The 20,759-nt window shown below is 42.1% G+C and overlaps 2 protein-coding genes across 2 annotated transcripts in view; both read left to right on the top strand.

The window, feature by feature from the left end:
- Window positions 1-20,759, top strand: part of CHCHD5 (coiled-coil-helix-coiled-coil-helix domain containing 5) — a 474,014-nt gene that overhangs the window by 295,535 nt on the left and 157,720 nt on the right. The window lies entirely within an intron of this gene.
- PIN1 (peptidylprolyl cis/trans isomerase, NIMA-interacting 1) overlaps window positions 1-20,759 on the top strand; it is a 56,234-nt gene that overhangs the window by 12,775 nt on the left and 22,700 nt on the right. The window contains exon 2 of the mRNA XM_063119287.1: window positions 7,225-7,425. Coding sequence (XP_062975357.1) covers window positions 7,225-7,425 — 201 coding nt within the window. The remainder of the gene's footprint in view (window positions 1-7,224; window positions 7,426-20,759) is intronic.

The following is a 20,759-nucleotide window of genomic DNA, read 5'->3' as shown; positions in this document are numbered from 1 at the left end:
ACAAGGATTGTCGAGAACCGCTCCAAACTGAAACATAACATTTTGGAAGCACCATTGGTTCAGCATTTCATTGACAATTTACATAAATATGGTGATTTCCATTTTTTGGTGATTGACCGGATCTATACTCACCAACGTAATTGGTGTGATTATAATAATCTACTTCTCAAAAAAGAGGCAGAATGGATTTTCCATTTAAATTCAACGCAGCCTAATAGACTCGATATCAATATAGATTATTCGATTCGATTATTTGGGTTAACCGCTGCTGTTTGCCAATTAGTTATCAGCCTTTCACTGATAAAAAAACCTTTGAATGAACTAACAGCCACCAGCTGCTATTAAGAATGTTTGGCTGGGTTTTCAAAGTTGGAGTTTCTTTATTCCTTTTTTGATGAAAATACTATTGTTTAAGGTTCTCATCCAAGAATAAATATATTTATTTTATTTAATTTATTACATTTATATACCACCCCATAGCCGAAGCTCTCTGGGCGGTTTACAAATATTATATAATACACATACAAACATATATAGTTTTTTACAGTGATTATATACATGGAATGGAGGTTTGAACTCTCCCCTTCTCTCCGCAGCATTAGCCTTATAGACGGTGGTGAGTCAAAATTTCTTATACCAAACTGAATGCTTCTCGCACCAACAATATTATGATTGGATTTTCAGTTTGTTTTGGGGGGATAATATTTTTTTTAATCTTTCATTATTTCTTTTCAGTGTCTCTGATGAAGCATCTGTGAAAACAGGATTTTTAAACTGGTAGCCTGTTTAAAGGTTTCAAAAACTGAAGAGACTATTTTGTGTCTTAACACTAAAGGTTTAAAAACACTGAAGAGACCGTTTTGTGTCTTCACGCTGTGGATTCCTATTGTAACTATATTACGCTGTATTGTTTTTTTGGTTAAAATACTTTAGAGACTTATTCGTGTCTCAACACTGTAGATTATCATTATTGTACAACATGCATTGGTTTATAACGTTCATATTATCCATTCAAGATTGCTTTTGTTACAAAATTGTTGAATTTTTGTTCTTGTTATAAAACCTTCTGTTTGTTATAACTGTTCACCCTATTTTTTGACTCTAATTTTCATACTATAGTAGTTGTGTGCCTTGTGCACAAATTTGGTTGTTTCTTGTTTGTATCAACTACTGCCTTCTCTATTTATGCTAAGAGTATGGAATGGAACTGCTGCTTTCTTGTCCATCTCTGACTGCTAATACCTTTTCATTAGTGCTTTCAAGCCCAGCACGTGTGCTATACAGTAGCATTATGGTTGCTTCTAAATGCCAAGTTTGAGTAGCTCTGATGCCTTGCATAAACTGAGCAATGTGTTATGTTATAGCAATTGCCTGGCAAGTAACAATTTGGGCTAAGTCAAAGCATTTGCAGACCTTACCCTTGAGCCAGAAGTAGTTGTGGTAAGGACAGAGATGTATAAGCATTATGTGTGTGTTCATTCATTCTTGTGACAGGGCAGAGAAAGAAGCACTGTGTGTTTTGCATGCACACAGGCATTGCCATGACTTTGCCATTTAACAGAATTGCTTCCAGGCTCTGCAGCACTTTTGGATTTTGAGCTGATGTTGCAGCCTCTACCACTTGCACAATTTGGCATCTTGCAGACTTGCTAGGATAAGCAAGAGTCTAGAAGGTTACTTTTAATGACTGATTATGATGAACAAGCCTTGAATAAGAATGTAGCCAAGTTTTCTTAAGCACTGATTTTGGTTTAACAGAGGAGTTCTCAATGAGTGGAGGGAAAACCTTTAGTCTAGTATTTTTTCATACTTCCTAAATTCAAGGAACTATATTTACAGTGTCTTGTCTGCTTCAAAGCCCCTGTGCGTTGCGGATAATTCTTGGTGCCCAAAGTACACATGGGTACTGTACATGTTGGACACCATTGTTGCCCTATGTGAACTGAGAATGTGGCCTAGAACAGGGGTCCCAAACATGGTACCCCTCTTCACTCTCACTTTAGGGTGCCATATTCTCCTTCCTGTTCCTGAATCTGCCGCTAACCCACTTTTCAGTGGGCAGGAAAAGAAAGGAAGGCAAAGGGGAGAGAAATAGTGAGGCTAGAGGCTGGGAGTGGAGAGAGCGAGAGTGGCAAAGGAAAAAGGTCTGTGTGGACTGAAGGCGGGCCAGGAAGTGACTCTTTCCATTTCCCCCTCTCTCCCAGTCTCTATCCTTCCTATTTCTCTTCCCCAACACCCCACACCTCTTGACTAGCCAGGTCTAGCCCTTGTGCGACTAGCCACATCCTCCATGGGAACCATTTTCTGGTGGTGCCCATCGCTGTTTCTCAAATTTGCAGAAATGCCCACGGGTCAAAAAAGGTTGGGGACTTCTGCTCTAGAACATACCCAACATTCTTTTGTGACTCTTTGTTGCTAGGGAACATTGATAAGGGAATGCTAGGGAACATAAGAAGTGCCCTGACCAAGAATCCGTTTAGTCCAGCGCTCTGTTCACACAGTAGCCAGCCACCTGTCGACCAGGAACCCACAAGCAGTGTAACAGCACTTTCCAACCCATATTCCCCAGCAACTGGTGTATATAGGCTTACTGCCTCGGATACTGGAGATAGCACATAGCTGTCAGAACTGGTAGACATTGATAGCCTTCTTCACCAGGAATTAATCCAGCCCCCCTTTAAAGCCATCCAAATTGGTGGCCGTCGCCACATTTTGTGGTAGTGAAAGTTTTAACTATGCACTGTGTGAAGAAGTGCTTCCTTTTATTTGTTCTGAATCTCCCACCACTCAGCTTCTTGAATCTGGATTCTAGTATTATGGGAGAGTAATGGGCAACTCAGCTGTCTTGCGGGAAGCTTGTCTGCGATTCCTTACCTTAATGAACACCCCACCCCTCGCCCAACCACGGTAAGCTTCCAGGGAACTCCAGTGTTCTTTGGAATACACTTTCAGTGTTAATGCTCTAGTGCAATATGTGTAAATACGACACAGTTGGCCTGGTGAATTGGTTTAAATCACCATTAAAAAAAAGAGGTAGAGGGAAGAGTAGCTTGAATCTGCAATTTTTTACTGGGTTTTCCGTTTTGCAATTCTTCACGTCTGCATGTTTGTTCAGGAAATGCTAATTTATAACAAAACATAGTCTTGCCATGAAATGGACTTTAATGTTACCCAAGATGTCATCCAGACACTTTAGTTATGTAGCCCACATGCCATTTTGCATTATGGAATTATATCTGTTTGGGAACAAGAGGAACAATTGTAAAACTAACTAATGTCTTCATATGCAAAGAGATGTGGCAAGATTGCTTCAGAGCCATTCAGAACAAGGGATGGTAGTTACTAGCAGACCAGCCCCCCCCCCCCCCCAGAGTCAGTCAGAATGTCATGCAGTTTGGTTGACAAAGTCCTAAATTTGTAAGAATGGAACACACTGCAAAGCTTGAGTTGTTTGAGAACATGAACTATTGTAATGAGGTGTATGTAGGGCTGTCTTTAAAGATGGTTTGGAAACGTCACCTGGTCCAGAATATGGCAGCTCAGCTGGTATTCCATCCTAGTTGTGTGAAACCTATAAAGTAACTTTTTAGACAAGCTTTTGATCTGAATGAAATTGGGAAATTATTGGTTTTAATGCTATCCTTTTTTTTAACGGATGATTTTTAATTTTTTATCAGTTGACATATTTCTTTGCTATTCCCTACTTTAACTGCTGAGATTGAAATATGGGTTATACATTTTCACCTGAAATCGGAAAAAAGAGTGCCCATGTGGGCTCAGTGAATGATCTTATTTATTTATTTTTATTTAATCATTTTTATGCCGCCATTCAGCCAAAAAAGGCTCTCACGGCGGCTTACAAAAGTATTTCTTGACAGTCCCTGCCCACAGGCTTACAATCTAAAAGACATGACGCAAAAGGAAAGGGGATTGGGAGGGAGGAGGAGGAGGAAAAGCAAAGCAAATTCAGGCACTACAATCTTAGTTGCAAAGTTCAGCAGTTACAGTTGACAGTAGGGATGTGCTCCGCTCCGATTAGAAGTGGAGAATCAGAAGCAAATTGGCCTGCTCCGCCTTGCCCAGAGGCTGAGTAGAAGCGGACCGGGGACACGTAGAAGCACGGCGAAGAGAAGCGCCCATATGCAGAGCGCTTCTCTTTTCGCGGACCGATCCGATCGCCATTTTGAAAAACTTTGCCCATAGGATTGCATTGCGGAAAAGAATAGGGGATAACTGTGTTATTTTTAAAGCTATCTTTCTGAAAGTTCGTGTGCTTAGAGAGTCGTGGCTGGGGTCATTTTGAGCCTACTCTCAGCTCTCTGCGTGCTGCGGTTTGCTTGCTAGAATTTTTTGAAAAATCGGGTAAAACAGCGGGAAAATACCTTTTTCGAAGGGCTGAGGGGCAGAGCCAACTCCCGGTCATGATCACATGATCCCAAAGTTGGAGGAGGGGATAGGCAAAACGGGTAACTTGGGATTCTGGGAACTTCTCTTTCTTAGTCTGAACAGACTTTTCCCAGTGTTTTTTAAAACAGTAGCTCCACCAAATGCACAAACACAACCTGAAATCATATACTAAGCCAATAATAAGAGATAGAAAAAGCACACCACTGCTACCCACCCTAACTTTGGGGAACAACTGAATAGATGTGGTGCAAGGGGATGAGCTCCCCTAGGGCAAGGACGTGCCCTGTGCACTCTCCTGTCCTTGGAGGGCCATCAGAGCCCTCCAAAGGTAAATCACTGGAGTGAATGCCTATCATGAGTTGAAGTGATCGTTTGCTTCTTAAAGACTGGTACCTAGACAGGACCAGTCAAATTGGCAGATGATTACCCCTCCTCTTGGGCACGTCCACTCCCCTCTTACTGGTAAAAGACAGATATAGCCTTTTTTAAAAAATTCTTCTTGTTGTTTATTCAGCAACACTGCTGCTTTTAATTCCACCCCTCCTTTGTTTATTTATTTATTTATTTATTTATTCCATTTTATATGCATTACTGGCTTTGAAACTATCCTTGGCTCATTTCCTTGTGCCCCCAAAAATGTCTGCTGCCTGCCTGCCTTCCCTCCCTCCTCCCCTGCCCACCTCGCAGGGATGGTTTGGTTTTTGTGTGTCTTGCTTTGACTCAGGGGATAAGTCCTTCCTGCGCTCACTTAGACTTTTGGAGGTTCCAAATACATTTTTCAAGTGTGGAAGAAGATTCATATTTAGGTTTATCTCTACTCCCCAATTCATGGCATGTTGGGATTTCCTTTGAAATGGGCCCATTGAGCTGTCTGCAGATACTGGGGTGTCTGACTTTCATAAATTCCCCAAAAATCTGGGGATGATGGGATTGGCTTAAAACTTGGCGTCCATGTGGACACATGGATAAGCTATCATGGTAGCGATTTTGAGGTTTCTAACGTGCAAATTGACAGAGCTATCGAAAGGGGTGTGAATTGGGGTTATGGGTGGTGCGTTAGAGGTTAGAGCCCCGCCAAAAATCAGGGGATGATGGGATTGCCTTGAGTCTTGGCGTGCATGTGTATCCCTGGATAAGCTATCATGGTGCCGAGATTGAGGTTTCTAATGTGCAAATTGACGGAGCTATCGAAAGGGGTGTGAATGGGATGCCCGATTTTCAAAAATTCCCCAAAAATCAGGGGATGATGGGATTGGCTTGAAACTTGGCGTGAGTGTGTATATGTCCATGAGGTGTCATGGTGCCAAACTTGAGGTTTCTAACTTTAACAGAATAAAAGTTGTTTACTTTTTTAGCTTTCAATGCAAGCCTATGGGGGGGGGGGAGAAACGGAGCTCCGATCCGGATCGGGAGCTCCGCAGCGGAGCGGAGCGGACATAGGCGGAGCGGGGGCGGAGCGGCCCGATCCGCAAATCGCGGATCTGGAAGAGAAGTGGAGCGGGGGGGCCGTGCACACCCCTAGTTGACAGTTGGCAGCAGGAGGGAGGGGGCTCTCAGCTGGAGCTGGACCCAGGCACGGTGGAGAGGTGCCTGGCTGCTGCTTCCTCCCTCACTGGTGGCCTCTGCAGAGACAGTTGGTAGCAGGAAGGAGGGGGCTCTCAGCTGGAGCTGGACCCAGGCACGGTGGAGAGGTGCCTGGCTGCTGCTTCCTCCCTCACTGGTGGCCTCTGCAGAGCCACCAGTGAGATACAGGGTGGCACCTGCATGATCTCTGTGTTGATTTGCCAGTTACCGAGTTCTCACAATAATACAAAGACTTGCAGTCCAGTTCTCAACATTGCTTGAAGTAAGTCCCATTGGGTTCAATTGGACTTAATCCTGGGTAAGTCAGTTATTGACTTCTGTAGCTCTTTTGCATAGGAAAAATAGGCTTTGCCTGTGTTTGACAGTTGTGGATTCAATTCAAGGAGATTGTAAATGTAGGCGTAATGCTTGTTTTTAGATTTTAATTTTAAATGAGGCCATTTTTAAAAAGTAACACAATGAAAAATGGTTTGGGGTTTTCCTTTTCCTTTTTTAAGCTATTGATTATAGCAACTGCAATATGAAATATTGTTTCTTTTTAAAAAATTGACTTTTATCCATCTTGAAAATTTGTAGCTATTTTTTTTAAGTGTGTGAAGTGAAGGGAGAGGCAGAGTTGTCTTGGTGAGCTGATAGTCTAAAGCTGCCAGTGATAGACATTGGTTATAGTATCAACTATAATCATGTCTGACTTTGCTGAAGCAAAAAGGTACTTGGAATTTTTTACTTGTGTAAAGTTCCATATCACACATATGTTAGCTGTGTCCAAGTTGTCCAAAGAGATGGCTCACAGAACTGGTTTTCTCCCCAAGAAATTGGTCTAGCTGTATCGGTTTGATAGAGTGCCATACATTCTTCCTTGTAACCTCTGTTGCGAGGGCAGTAACACAGGGCAGTGTTCACAGGAAGACTGATTAGGGCTATGTTATTCTGTCATAGCCATGTTTGTCTTGCATCTGCAGTGACATCACAAAGTAGTTGCAGGAGCATTGCTGCTGTATTGCTTGACACAGTCTTGGGAGGTGCTTGCCCTTGGAGGTGTGAGGGTTGAAAAGAAATACAACAATATGAATGTGGGGGTGAGTGGGAGTGGTTTAAATTGTAAGATAGGCTGAAACTAAAATAGCATAGTGGGAAAGGGTAGGTCATAGATAATTTCTCTTAGGAAGAAGTGATCTCTTAAGGGCCTGCTCTGCCTTGACTATAATCTTTGTCTTCTCTTTATCTTGGCAGGGCGTGTCTATTATTTCAACCACATCACAAATGCCAGCCAGTGGGAGCGCCCCACTGGGAACAGCAAGAATGGACAGGGGGAGCCGACCAAAGTGCGATGTGCTCATCTCTTGGTGAAACATAACCAGTCTAGGAGACCTGCGTCATGGAGAGAGGATAAGATCACCCGGAGCAAGGAGGAGGCCCTGGAGCTAATTAATGGCAAGTAAAAGCAAAGGGAAGTGAGAGCTTAATGCTCTGAAGCCCTCCTTTCCACACCAGACAGTCTAGTCCTTCATGCAGTAGTTTCCTTTCATATTTGGGGTGGAGCATAGCATCTTGTTGCCTCACTCTTCAACCCTCTTGAGCTGGGTATTTCAGTTGCCTGTTGGAGCCATCTGCTTTCCTACCAATTGTGTGCCCACAATATCATGCAGCTTCCAGTATGCAGCAGAGGACTTGGATTCCTAATTGTCTTATGTCTCGTCACTTTAACGTCTCTAGCCCTTAGGATTGTGGGTATACATTTGGATATGTGCAATACATGTGAAAGGCTGCCCTTTTCAATTCCTCCAGAGCCATCTGTCCCTGCTTCATTGTCCCCCATTCACGCCTGCCCATGCCACTTGGTTGCCTCATCCATCACCCCTTGCCGAGCATTTCAAAAGCCTGCAAAACGTCTGCAGCGTTTTGAGTGACATTTGCCTAATACGAGGGCTAGGGGCACCAGATGTGGATAGTTTCATCTGAAGCATGAACTGTAGTGCTGGTAGAGATGGCACCAGTTAGGCTTATAGTTAAATATTTATCTAGGGTTTCAAGCTCAATTTCATATAAACACCAAATGAAATTATAAAACCTGCTCCTGAACTGCAGCATTTCATACTCCAGATGGGGAAGTTTTCAATAACTGAATTCCCTTGTTCCCTCAAATGAAAAAACGCATATACAATTACTTGCATGTAAAATTTGCATAATTAGCATTTGAGGAGGGTGGGGGAGCCTAGGTGAGAACTCTTTTCTCTGGCACCTTTTATATGCAGTGGATTTGCAGGAGTATCCAATTCTGCAATCCTGCCTGCAGTGGCCCTGTCCAGGATTATCTGATCTGCTGCTGTGATTTCAAATTGCATGTAACTCCTCTGCTGAGGGAACTGCACTGGCTGCCTATTTGCTGCCGGGCCAGGTTTAAGGTGCTTGTACTTGTGTACGAAGCCCTAAACAACTTGGGACCAGGATACCTGAGAGAGCGCCTTCTCCCTTACCAACCTGCCTGGTCACTGAGGTTATCCGAGGGCCTGCTCCTGGTGGTTCCACCTAGATCCATCCTCCGATTGGAATCCACCAGGGGAAGAGCCTTCAGCGTGGTGGCGCCCCTCCTGTGGAATTCCCTGCCTCTGGAGGTCAGGCAGGCGCCAACCTTGTACTCCTTTCGGCGCCTCCTGAAAACATCTTTATTCCAAGAAGCCTTTCTTTAACATGCAGCCTTGGATTTCTGTTTTTGCTTCTTTTTAAATTTTGTTTTAACTGTTTTATTCTGTTTTTTTCATTTTACCTTACTCCAAAATTTTTCAATGGGGAGTGGTATATAAATATTCTAAATAAATAATAAATAAATGCTAAAGCAGCAAAGGCTAGTGAAGGAGCCTCCCCTTTGGATAGAAGAGAAACAGGGAATATGTGCTGGAAAATGTTGCCTAGCACATGCTGTTTGATCCCCCACCCCACCCATATTTGTAACTCCACATATCAGATAGCTTCACTCCCTCTAGTGCTGTAGTCAGAGTATTGCACTGTGTGTGGAATGTGCTAAAAATGGGCAGAGCTAAATCAAACATCTGCAAATCTCCCAAGCTTGTTTGGAGCAGGAGAAGCAGTGTTGTCTATTGCCTGTCCATGTTACAGAGTGTGTAGAGTTCCATAAAAAGGACAGCTGTTGCTGAGGATGCCAGACTTAATTTTAGACCCCAGTTCAGAAGGGAACCCTGACTTATTTGTATCGTGAACGATCTTGGGGTTGAGGGTTTGAGAGTGGACTCTCCTGTAGCTCAGCTGCTTGGGTAAAAGTCTGAAATCGCTGTTGAATGATTTGCTGGCTGAACTATCAGCTGCCACAAATTTCAACTGGTTTCTGTCATTCCACTCTTTGGCACTTTATTTTGTAAAACCACCCAAGGGTGGGTTTGTGTTTTCTTTGTAAAAATGTATATTTTTATATTGAAAATAAAATTTGAATTTGGAGCCAAAACCAATGTTCTTTAACACCTTTGTGTTTCTGTTGAATATTCATTTTGCTAGTGGGGAGGGGGGGGCAACATAACAGTGGGAGAATAAGATATTGCAGGCCTTGTGTTACCTTCCACTTGAACTCTGGTGCAGTGCATGGTGCTTAACCATTTTTGGCTTCTGCAAACATCTGACTAAGCTGGTTTAAAAATACTGAAAATGTTCTACTGGAAACACCAGACTTCCATGTTTTGTACTTGATAGTGGTCAAGTTCATCCTCTGATAGGGTTGAAAAATTCCAAAGAGCCAGTATGGGCAAGTAGAAAAATAACATGATTGCTTTGGAATCCTCTGACCTCCATGTTTTCTAGCATCTGTTCATTGCAGAGGGACAGAATATTGATACCTATTTAGATATTTTGCATTGTTTGTCATTGTAAGAAGTGAACAGAAACTGCAACAGGCTTTGGGGGAAGTGAAAAATGTATCTAAACTTGGACCCTTGAATTTCTCAGTAGCTCTTACTTCTCTCTTTGAATTGCAGTGGTGGCAACATCAATGCTGTTCTTTGCAAGGCAAAGGGCTTGGGTTCTTTATTTCCAGACCTGTTCCAGTGGGGTCTCTTGAAGTAGCAGCACCTTATGGCTTTTGTCCAAGATGGCACATGAGATAGGCCATTCTGCATGTTTTCCTATCCGAGTTACAGTGGTGTGTGGGGCAGGAGAACTGGCTGGGCTGATTAGAAGAGTATGTCTTGCATGGAAGACCTTGATGCTGCTAGATGTTGGGAAGTTTTCTCAGTTTGGAATGTGAGCTTCTGGGTCAACTAAGGAATGAGGCTGCATCTCCTTTCCATCTCCCCCAGTATGGACCTTCAGTGCCATCTCTTCATGTTTGAGATGATGGCACTGTCCATTCATCACCAGGCCTCACTTAGAATGGGCTATGTTTGTTTGTCTTCAGAAGTTTTTTTTAAAAGTTTATTCCACTGGAATCTGAAAAGAAGTGGCTGCCTTGGCATCTTACCATTAAATTATATATTTTTTAAATGAAGCAATCCTGTTCTGTTAGATAGCCTTACAATACAGAGGGCTTCGGCTATTGAATGGTACGGAAATGTAAAAAATAAATACGGAACTGCAAATCTGGGGATCTGGCATAGGGCTCAGAGTCCAGAGTGAGCAGAGCTGTCGTCTCCTGCATTTCCTTGCATTTCTTATCCCTTATATGCACACTTCAAATCACTGAGCTGTACCACTTGTGACCTCTCCTCTCACTACAAAAAGCATCCAGATCCTTCAGAAATTCAAATCCTGTGTCTACAAAGCGTATACATTTGCTTTGGTGGGTGGGTGGGAAGCCCACACAGTCTTCAAAGGATTGTGGCTTCGAAATTGCAAAGTGCTATAGGGGGGAATTGTTGTTTGCAGAGGGAATAATGGGACTGTGGAGAGTGGCTGCATCTCATGTTGACATGTGATGTGGCTTCTGGTGTAAGTTGTGCTTGATTGGTCGTCATGGCTTCTGGTATTTCTATTACACAGAGGAGCCTGATGCCAGTGTGTTTGGGTTAGTAGCTTAGGTGGCACAACAGGTGCCATTGCCATGTTACCAGCTGCTGAGCCACCCCTCCCACACTGACCCGCAAGAGTGGCAGGTGGATTTCTTTCTTTCTTTTTTCTTTTTGGTAACTCTGCTTATTTAGACATAATCCAGCCAAAGAAAGAAGCACATTTCGTTGTCCTGCTGATTTCAGTGATAGAGAGTTAAGCAGGTGCCTAATGCTCCCATTGATAACAAGTGATGCACTTTGGATGGCTTATGCCCCCCTCTTTTTTGTGGGGGAGAATGCAGGCTCTGCTTATGAGAGCTTCAATGTATTCAGTTTGGTATGACTGTGATTAAAAGCATGTATACACTTCTGATTCTGTGTAGATTTTTTTTAATGCTTTCTTGTCCTAAAAAAAATAAAGCCACTTTCTTAAATAGAAAAACAAACCAAGATAAATTGATAGATGCATATCTGCCATCCAGTAAGATGATGCATATATTCTTTCCACAAAATGTTTCCCAAAATCTGCTTGCTACTGGCATCTTGTTCTTGTGCTGGGCTTAAAAAGCTCAGTTCTATGGATAAAGTTTCTGGAGGCCATGGCACAAATGCACCAAGCTGTTGTCATGGTTTCTTTTTTAGGGAAAAGTAGGGTCGATGGGTTGGGATTAGGAAGAGAAGCCTCAGTTTCAACTGTCTTCAATCTGCACTCTACATATGCTCTGTGTGTTCTTGGAGTGTGTTCATCCACAGCTGTGCCAATGATGCGGAGCAGAGAATTTTTCAGTGCTTTGTTTTTTTCTGTGGAAATGTTTCCGTTTCATAAGTTCATTGTAACAATGAATGGATGCCAGTTGCAAAAACAGTATTAGGCAAACTAGTTATAATTAACGTTTTTCAGGTGATTATCCATAGCAAGTATGTGAGAGAATACATATATGGAACTTGCATAATTTTTTGGGTTGCTAAAATTAATTAGTCCATCCCTCCCCAACTTGGTGCCCACCAGATGTGTTGGACTGCAATTCCCAGCATCCCCAGTCACCATATTGACTGAAGGATGCTGGGAAGTGTAATCCAGAATATCTGGAGGGCACCAGATTGGGAAATGCTGAGGTCAGTGTATCAATAGTTTTTAGTACTTTTGTTTCTTTTTTTACATTTGTAAGGGATACTTATATGCTACTGACTTTAATTTTTTTTTTTACAAATATTCCAATAAAAATGTCTATGTAATATAATATTTAAATCACATGAAATGTGCTTTAATTTTCCCTATCGAATATTTCAGATTGAATACTTGTGGTGTATTGGGACCAACATAAAAATAACATGAGGTACTCTTTTACCTTCGTTTATATTTTATGTTTATTAAACGTGCTAAATTAAACCACTGTTTAGTGATTTTCCAATCCATACTGAAAATTTTCTGATGCAAACCATCCTACGTAAATGAGTCTAACTTGCATTGGAAAATTTTACAGTTCAGAATTATCCAGAAAACCTGCATCATTGAGCAGTGCACAGTTCTTCACCACAACAGCCAGAAAATGGAGGCTTGGTAGCCATGAATTCAGTGTGTTCCTATTATGGCCCTACTTCCCTCCTGCGTACAAACCCATGAGAGCCAAAGTGCGGTTGTTCAGAGGGGGAAGGTTGTTGCATACAGACTTCCTCTCATTCTGCAACCAAATACAGGGTTGATTTCGAATTGTTTTGAAGCTGTAGATATTGATGGAATAAAACCAGATTCCGAGTGGGAGTCTCTTGTTGGGAGAAAAGCAGTACATTTTCCAGCATTAATCTGGCAGTCAGTAGCTACAAAACCAATGGGCTAGCTAATATCTCAAATACTTTATCCTACAAAGCTTTACTTTCTTTTCTTACTGAGATTACGTCATGTGTCTGAAGTTATTGCTGTGCCATTAAAACTGCTCTCTTACTTATTATTGGATAAGCCATTTAAAATAAAAATCTGTTGGGTTTTAGAGTCACAGCTCTGGGTATAATCAGTGATCCATATTTTTGCTCTCTGTGCATGGAACACATGTGTTCTACTACTGGCCTATGGTTCTTCTGTCTAATAAATAGTTTTTTACATTATGAATCAGCCTTTCCCAAACAAGTGCCTTATAGATGTTTTGGACTACAACTCCCAACATTCCTGATCACAGGCCATGCTGATTGGGTCTGATAGGTATTGAAGTTGAAAACATCTGGAGGTATTAGATTGGGGAAGGTTGCTAAAGATATTCTTTCTTCTTGTCTGATGAAAGGACATCTCCCGCCCCAGTTGAGAGTAAAAAATATCTTAATATATTGGTAGAAACATTGACAAAAAAGGAAATTTTACTTGGCTTGTATTTAACTACTAATTAAAAAGAATTTGGAGATGGATACCTTTTGCCCATAGAGGCACATCAGAAACATAAGATGGGTCAAAATGCTGCATTTCATGTATATATCAATTCTTTATCATTCACACACTTTCTACAAATGCAGCAGATGCCTTTTTGCAGTTAGATGCATTGTGCATTGCTATTCTGAAATTGGAATGTGGAAAAACTGGACTCTTCTCTGGGGCAGGGGAAAATCTTGATGCATATTGTTAGGCCGTGAGAGTGGAAAATTTTACTTTGGTGTTTCTGACATTCATTCCCACCCCACTTGAATAGCTTATTACTACATCTTATGAGTTAGTGGTGATGATGACTGCATATATATTGCACATGAAAAATGTTTGCGTGTTCAGAAGGTCAGTTCATTCAAATTAACTGATTTTGCAAATTCTAGAGAGGGGTGTCCAGGAGAATGATGATGGGGGGGTGGGCATAAAAAAGGCACAATTCATTCAAAATTAAGTCAAGCTTAACCACTTGGAGATAATGGCTTTCCATGGCTAGACTTTTTAAAAAAATGTTCACAGCCTTCTCACACATGGTTCTGACACCTGCTCTCTGCCATTGTGCTATTTCTGAATGTTTGGGTTAGCCCTGCGGTTGGCGAAGGACAGCTTGTCATTACAATTTAATTTGCTTTGGATGTTACCAAAATGTTACAAACCAAAGGTGCAGTCATATTCAACTAGCACAGCTGCTTGTAACTAGGGTAGATAAATATTGATGACAAAATGTAGGCTTTAATTTTTTTAAAATCAAATTTTGACGTAAAAATTCAGTGAGAACTTCTTAAACACAGCCTGCTTTAAAATTAATCTGATTTTAATACATACATTTTAAAGCCTGCTCATCACTTCTAATTGGATCTGTTATCGTCTGTCAAACACATTGCATAAGAGAACTTTTTTATATATATAAAAACAATCTTTGAAGGCTGGGTTGGGTATGTGACTTGTGAGATCAAGCAGTATAAGTCAGGTGTTGTGGGTTATCTACTATAGATCCAGGGTTAGGATCCAGGGGGTGTCATTTACTTGGTAATGCCATAGCCACACTTAGAAGAAGCTTTCATTTCATAAGAGCAGCCATGTTGGATCAGGCCAAAGGCCCATCTTCAGTATTCTGTTCCCATAGTGGCCAGTCAGCTGCCTGTGGAAAACCCATAAACAGCACATGAGTGCAACACCACCCTTGATGTGGGCTTTTATAGGTAGGGTTATGTGCACAGTCTGTGTTAAGAAGAACTGAAGTTGTGCATGTGAATTATGTGAAAAGAGCTGAATTCTGCCTTCTGCCTGAATTCTGCAAATTAAGCAAGTTGTATGACCTCCTCCGCATAGTTCTGCATAGATACGCGAAGGAACTGTACAAGGCACTGAATCATAGCATGCAAACATTCCTGTTTATAGTTCAGGTGCCAGCTTCTAAACTTAATACTTTATTTGATATGTTAAAACATTTCTTCTGATGTCTCCAGTTCATTTGAGTAAAAATGACTGCCCTGAGATTCTTTTCCAGATAGGTATTTTTGCAGCTTATGCAGGAGATAAGGGACACTTATCTCTTGCAGTGTGAGCATAGCTTTTCAAACACTCAGTTAATCGTGTAGCTTATCAGTATTTTCAAAGATTGGGTTTCTGCGACGGGAAATGTCCCTGTCTGTGACGTAGTCAGTGTTGCAGTTAATACTGAGTTAGACGGACGTGGTGGGCACTGTATAAGGCAACTTCCTACGTTCCCATCTCCAAAGTGCAGGTTTGTCTATAATAGCAGTATATATAGGGATACGTTAATGTAGGAATTGATATGGTAGAGCATTTTTTAAAAAAATTATTTTATCATACTTATACCCCGCTCCTCAGCCAAAAAAGGCTCTCGGAGCGGCTTACACTTAGCAAAAAAGACAGTCCCTGCCCTCAGGCTTACAATCTAATAAAGACATGACACACAAGGAAAAGGAGTCAAGGAGGGAGGGAGGAGAGAGAGAGAGAGAGAGAGAGAGAAAGAGAAAGAGAGAGAGAGAGAGAGAGTCCAGCAGGAGCAGGCCCCGATGTTACTTCTGCCTGCTCCTGTCCCCTCGGTCCTTCTTCTTCCCCACAGGGCCAAGATGGCAGTTTGCCCTGTGGGGGGGGGGGGGAAGAGTCCAGCAGGAGTAGGCCCCGATGTTACTTCTGCCTGCTCCTGTCCCCTCGGTCCTTCTTCTTCCCCACAGGGCCAAGATGGCAGTTTGCCCTGTGGGGGTGGGGGAAGAGTCCAAGAGGAGCAGGCCCCGATGTTACTTCTGCCTGCTCCTGTCCCCTCGGTCCTTCTTCTTCCCCACAGGGCCAAGATGGCAGTTTGCCCTGTGGGGGTGGGGGAAGAGTCCAAGAGGAGCAGGCCCCGATGTTACTTCTGCCTGCTCCTGTCCCCTCGGTCCTTCTTCTTCCCCACAGGGCCAAGATGGCAGTTTGCCCTGTGGGGGTGGGGGAAGATTCCAAGAGGAGCAGGCCCCGATGTTACTTCTGCCTGCTCCTGTCCCCTCGGTCCTTCTTCTTCCCCACAGGGCCAAGATGGCAGTTTGCCCTGTGGGGGGGGGGGGGGGAAGAGTCCAGCAGGAGCAGGCCCCGATGTTACTTCTGCCTGCTCCTGTCCCCTCGGTCCTTCTTCTTCCTGTATGCACCTGTAGCATAACAAAAAGGTAACCCATACTGATGCATGATCCTTAGATCCCATCTTCCATTTTTAAACAGCACACCCCATGTTGGGTGCAAAACCGGCATGGTTCTCTTTCAAAGCTCTCAGCACCCTGTAGGATCAGACCTCCAAGCAGTCAGATTTTGGGTCCAAGGTGGGGACCAGTTACCAGTCTGAGAGCCCAGAGGTAAGTAGGGTAGTTCAGGGCTATAATGGGATTGAAGGGATATGGGCCATGCTTGTGTTACAGGTAAGAATTCTGTATGACCAAGTCTAAAGTTGGGTCCAAGGAGATAAAGAAGAAACGTCTCTCTTACTTTTCATTGCTCAGACACACATCACAGTCGAAGAAGCATGCACAGGGAAAACTATAATCTACCAATTATCGCAGGGGGCGCAAATCAGCCAAATCTGTTTCCACCCCACCTCTGCTCATTCCACTCAAGGGCCTGTCAGGTCAATCGGCTGATGAAACTTCTTCGGTGGACTACATTGCCCTAAAAAGGGCTGAGCTCCAACACCTTTGTAAGAAGTTGGGTCTCCGTGCCACAGGGAAGAATGCTGAACTTGTGGAAAGACTGAAAGCTTATCATGGAGAGCCTCGACAGAAAACAGCAGGTGATTGTGGTGCAAAGGAAGAAGCAAACGAGAATGAAGAGTGTCAGCCCAATCCTGAGGCCCTTCCAGAAATCCCCTATTTGGATGTGACCAGAGATGTAAAAACTGGGCCCTCTGAAGAGAAAGCAGGTATGATCTGGGGTTGGTGTGTGGTCCATGGGATGGTGCTGCACTGCCCCACATCCAGCTGGGTTCTTCTGCTGCTCCAAAGAGGCTTGGTTTGCATCCAGGACGGAAAAGACCTCGTCCCCTTTCACCTGCCCCCACTCAACATCCCTGTCCCGGAGGGCCTGTTGGACAACTACATCTGCAGAGACTGTGTGATCAGGAACCGAGAGAAACCCAAGCGATATCTCCTGTGCCAGCAAGTACCAGGGAAACCCGCTGGTACCTGCTTGTCCCAGAATTCCTCAAGGAGCCTGAGCCCTGTCTCAGCTGTCATTCCTTGCAACTGGTGCCTCTAAAGACAAAAGACGGTCGACAGAGATTTGGAAATTGTACCAGCCCCAAGAAGACCAGGCTTATGCCCAGCGGGTAGATGGGATCCTTTCCCAGATGGCCCGTGGAGAGGTCGGAATGGACCGAGCTTTGTGCCCTCTCCAGCCCCTAGTTTTGCATTCTCCAACACCTTTCGATAAATGAGATTTGCATGTAGAAGGTGGGTAGGAACTGGCAAAAAGAATGAGAGCGAAGAGCCAAGAGAAACGCTGCCTCAGGTTTTAAATGGATATTGGTTTTTTTATATATATGCTTTTGGTGGTTTTAAAATTTTGTATATCTGTTTTTATTGTTCATTGTTTTTAAGTTTTGTAAATCGCCCAGAGAGCTTCAGCTATGGGTCGTTATATAAATGTAATTAAAAATAAATAAAAGTCTTGCTTAATTAAAAATTTCCCTCAATTTTAATAGGGAAAACTTATGGGCCAGTTCATGTCTTGCAAATCACAGTGACAGCAAGAGGCGGGGCTTGTGAAAAGATGAGTTTCTCGTCTTCCATGCTTGTTCTACTTAAATGCAATACACTTACATTTTGACCTATTACTGTGTCCGGGGGAAACAAAAACGGTCATTTCTTCATTTTTTTTTATTTTTTTATTTTTTATTATTATTATTATTATTAGTTACATTACATTAAATAAAACAACAGTGCACCCATCACCAGGACCAACTACACCTTCATCCCTTTTCTCAAAATTGTAATATTTCTTGTACAGGTGTACATCCTTTCCCTCTTAACAAAACAAATTCCAAAAATGGTTTCCATATGATCTCAAATTCATTATAATTACATCTTCCTTTTTCTATTTTAATATTACATGTTAATTTATCATTGATGGCTATGTCCCATAATTCTTTATACCATTCCTCAATCTGATACTCACTTTGTATCTTCCATTTCCTAGCTATTATTAATCTTGCTGCTGTTAATAAGTTCGTAATCAAATCCTTAATAGGTTGTGTGCAGTTCACCCCATCATATATTGACAACAGTGCTACGCTCGGGGATAACTCTAAACTTATTCCGTTATCTCTTTTATCTCTTTATACACCAATTGCAAAAAGTTTTGTACACATTTACATGCCCACCACATATGAACATAAGTGCCCACCTCCTGGCATCCTCTCCAACATAATATTGAATATTTCTTCTCGATTTGATTTATAATAGTTTATAATTTCTTCATAATAGTTTAGCTAACCAGCATGGTGATCCCAAGAAACACTTGAAATGGCGCTGAAGGGGGAATGGTAGCAAACTGGGATGAAAAGAGAGACCACATCCCAAGATGCTAATAGTTCTAGGTTCATTGGGAGCCCAATGTGTTTCAGCCCCAAAGACCACATTAAAAAGCTCTATACAAAAGGCAAAACATGATGACACTTGTTTGAAGCAACCAAAAACCATAGCTAATAAAAAATAAATAAACCAATGTAGAGAGCCATTGTGGTGTAGTAATTAGGGTGCTGGACTGGGATTTGGGAGATCTGGACTCTAGGTTCTGACTGTCAGCCTAACTTACCTCACAGGATTGTTTTGTTGATAAAATAGAGAGGAGGAGGAAGATTATGTAAGCCACCTTGGATTTTTCACAAGATTTTATTTACAGATTTCATTGACTGCAAACATGTTACGACATTTGTTTTTTGTAGATAGCCCTTGAAGAAAGTCTTTTTGGCTAAAACATGTTGGGATCAATGAATATAGACCTATCAACATACTGAGCCATGATCTCTCTGTTTGATGGTAATTTTGATGGATGCTCTTCATTTGTGTGTGTGTTTAATGCAACAAGGCTAGACAGAGTGAAAAACTACATTTTGCTTTATAAATTAGAAATGGATTCCCTTCCCCTCTAAGACAAAGGCAATGGAATTGAACTTTTGCAATGGTAGGCATGTCAACCAGATGGACCAGATATCACCAATCATGTCTAATATATGCTCAGGTTCATTACAGTTCCCATAAGCCTGGAGCAGCCAGGATTTTAGAGTTTTACCAGTATAGAATTTGGATTTTCTCAAACTCTTTGAGCATACAAAATGGTGTGCTATCATACAGGAAGACCATTTTTGTCATGGTTTCCTTTTATACTGTGCAAACTTTGGTGTATTGAGATGGTTTAAAAGTTTAGACCATGAGACTGCTTATCTGCCAACTGATGTCCCAGAACCATATCTTCAATTAGAAGTTCCGATACCAGTTTTTCTGTGTATGTTATCTTTCTCAGATAGAAGACCCAAGTAAATGAAAAGGTGTTGCTCGGTGCAGTAATAGAAGGTCTCCATCAACTGATAAGGTTATAGAGAGAGACATTTTAATCTTGTTTTGTATGAGATCCAGATGTAATTCTTATATTCAAGTGATGTTTAAAATGTATTAAAGTACCGGTTTGATAGCCCCAGAGACGCAAGTCCTTTTGCTATCGGATAATTTTTGTGTCGAGCAATCTTCTGTGTCATTTTAAGGACAGAGGGAAAGGTGTGATTAAAACTTATTTCATCTAACTATCCTGCTGTGGGCTTGATAAAACCCGCTAGGAATTCATTCATTCGTCACTTTTATTATCATTGTATTTTTTTTTATTCTCCCAAGTATGAAATGCCATGCTCAGGAGGGGTGGAGGGGGGAATCTATTTTCTGTCAACACCTCCATCTGTCCTTGATAAACACCATTTGCCGTAAAGGTCATAGGAGCTTGCATATAATTATTTAGAACCGGCAATGTACACTTTGGCTCGATAAGGGTATAAAGAGAGATTGATACTGTTGACTTGGTGAGAGCAGTCTGTTATTATCTTCCTAAAAATGAGCAGGTGAAATTATGAGCAACAACAACAATCCCACTAAAGCATTTATTGCATGAATGCCCACCTTAGCCTCAATCAAACAGCTGAGCCTCATTGAATTTCTATGAACGGACGTACGGTACCTGATGAACATAATTATAGCCCAGAATTGTTTAAATAGATCCCTTGGGGAGCATCAGTTTGACAGGCGTATCATCATTGCCTTTCACATTTTTGTTTAAAGAATTTTAACTCTGGTATTGCTGTGTTTTGTTTTTTTGTTTTTGTTAAGCACCATTTTGAGGGGTGGGAGTTGTCAAAGGGCTTCTGCGTGTGTCTGAGATTTTCAAGGCATTTGTCCAGGCTTGTAAATAGCCACTTACCTGGTCAGCTGGAGCGAGTAAGAACTCTGTTACAGGTGACCAGGCATGGAAAGTTTCTTTTGAGTGATCTGAGTTACTCCGAGTATCTAAATTAGATAAGTGTGAGCAGATGGTAAGTGTAAAAGACTAAAAAAAAAAGGTTTGTGGGCTAGTTTTTCTTTCTAAGGACTTGTTTGTTAGACAGTAGACCTGCTCAGTGGTTTTGCAGACAGCAGCTTAATTTTATTATGCTGTTGCCTTACACATGCAAGATGGGGTATATTTAAAATCAAGCCTATATGTGCCAGAACAATCAGAAGTATCTACAGGAAAGCAGTCATGTTAGGGTTGAAATCCCTTCTCTGTAGACTTGACGGTTCTTCCTGCGAAGCGTGTCTGTCCATCCAAAAGACAGCAGGACTTTTGGTTGGCTTTTG

Source organism: Elgaria multicarinata, chromosome 3 (genome assembly GCF_023053635.1).
Source record: "Elgaria multicarinata webbii isolate HBS135686 ecotype San Diego chromosome 3, rElgMul1.1.pri, whole genome shotgun sequence".
Lineage (NCBI taxonomy): Eukaryota > Metazoa > Chordata > Lepidosauria > Squamata > Anguidae > Elgaria > Elgaria multicarinata.
The sequence above is the reverse complement of the archived record's forward strand: the minus strand, read 5'-3'. Positions and strand labels throughout refer to the sequence as shown.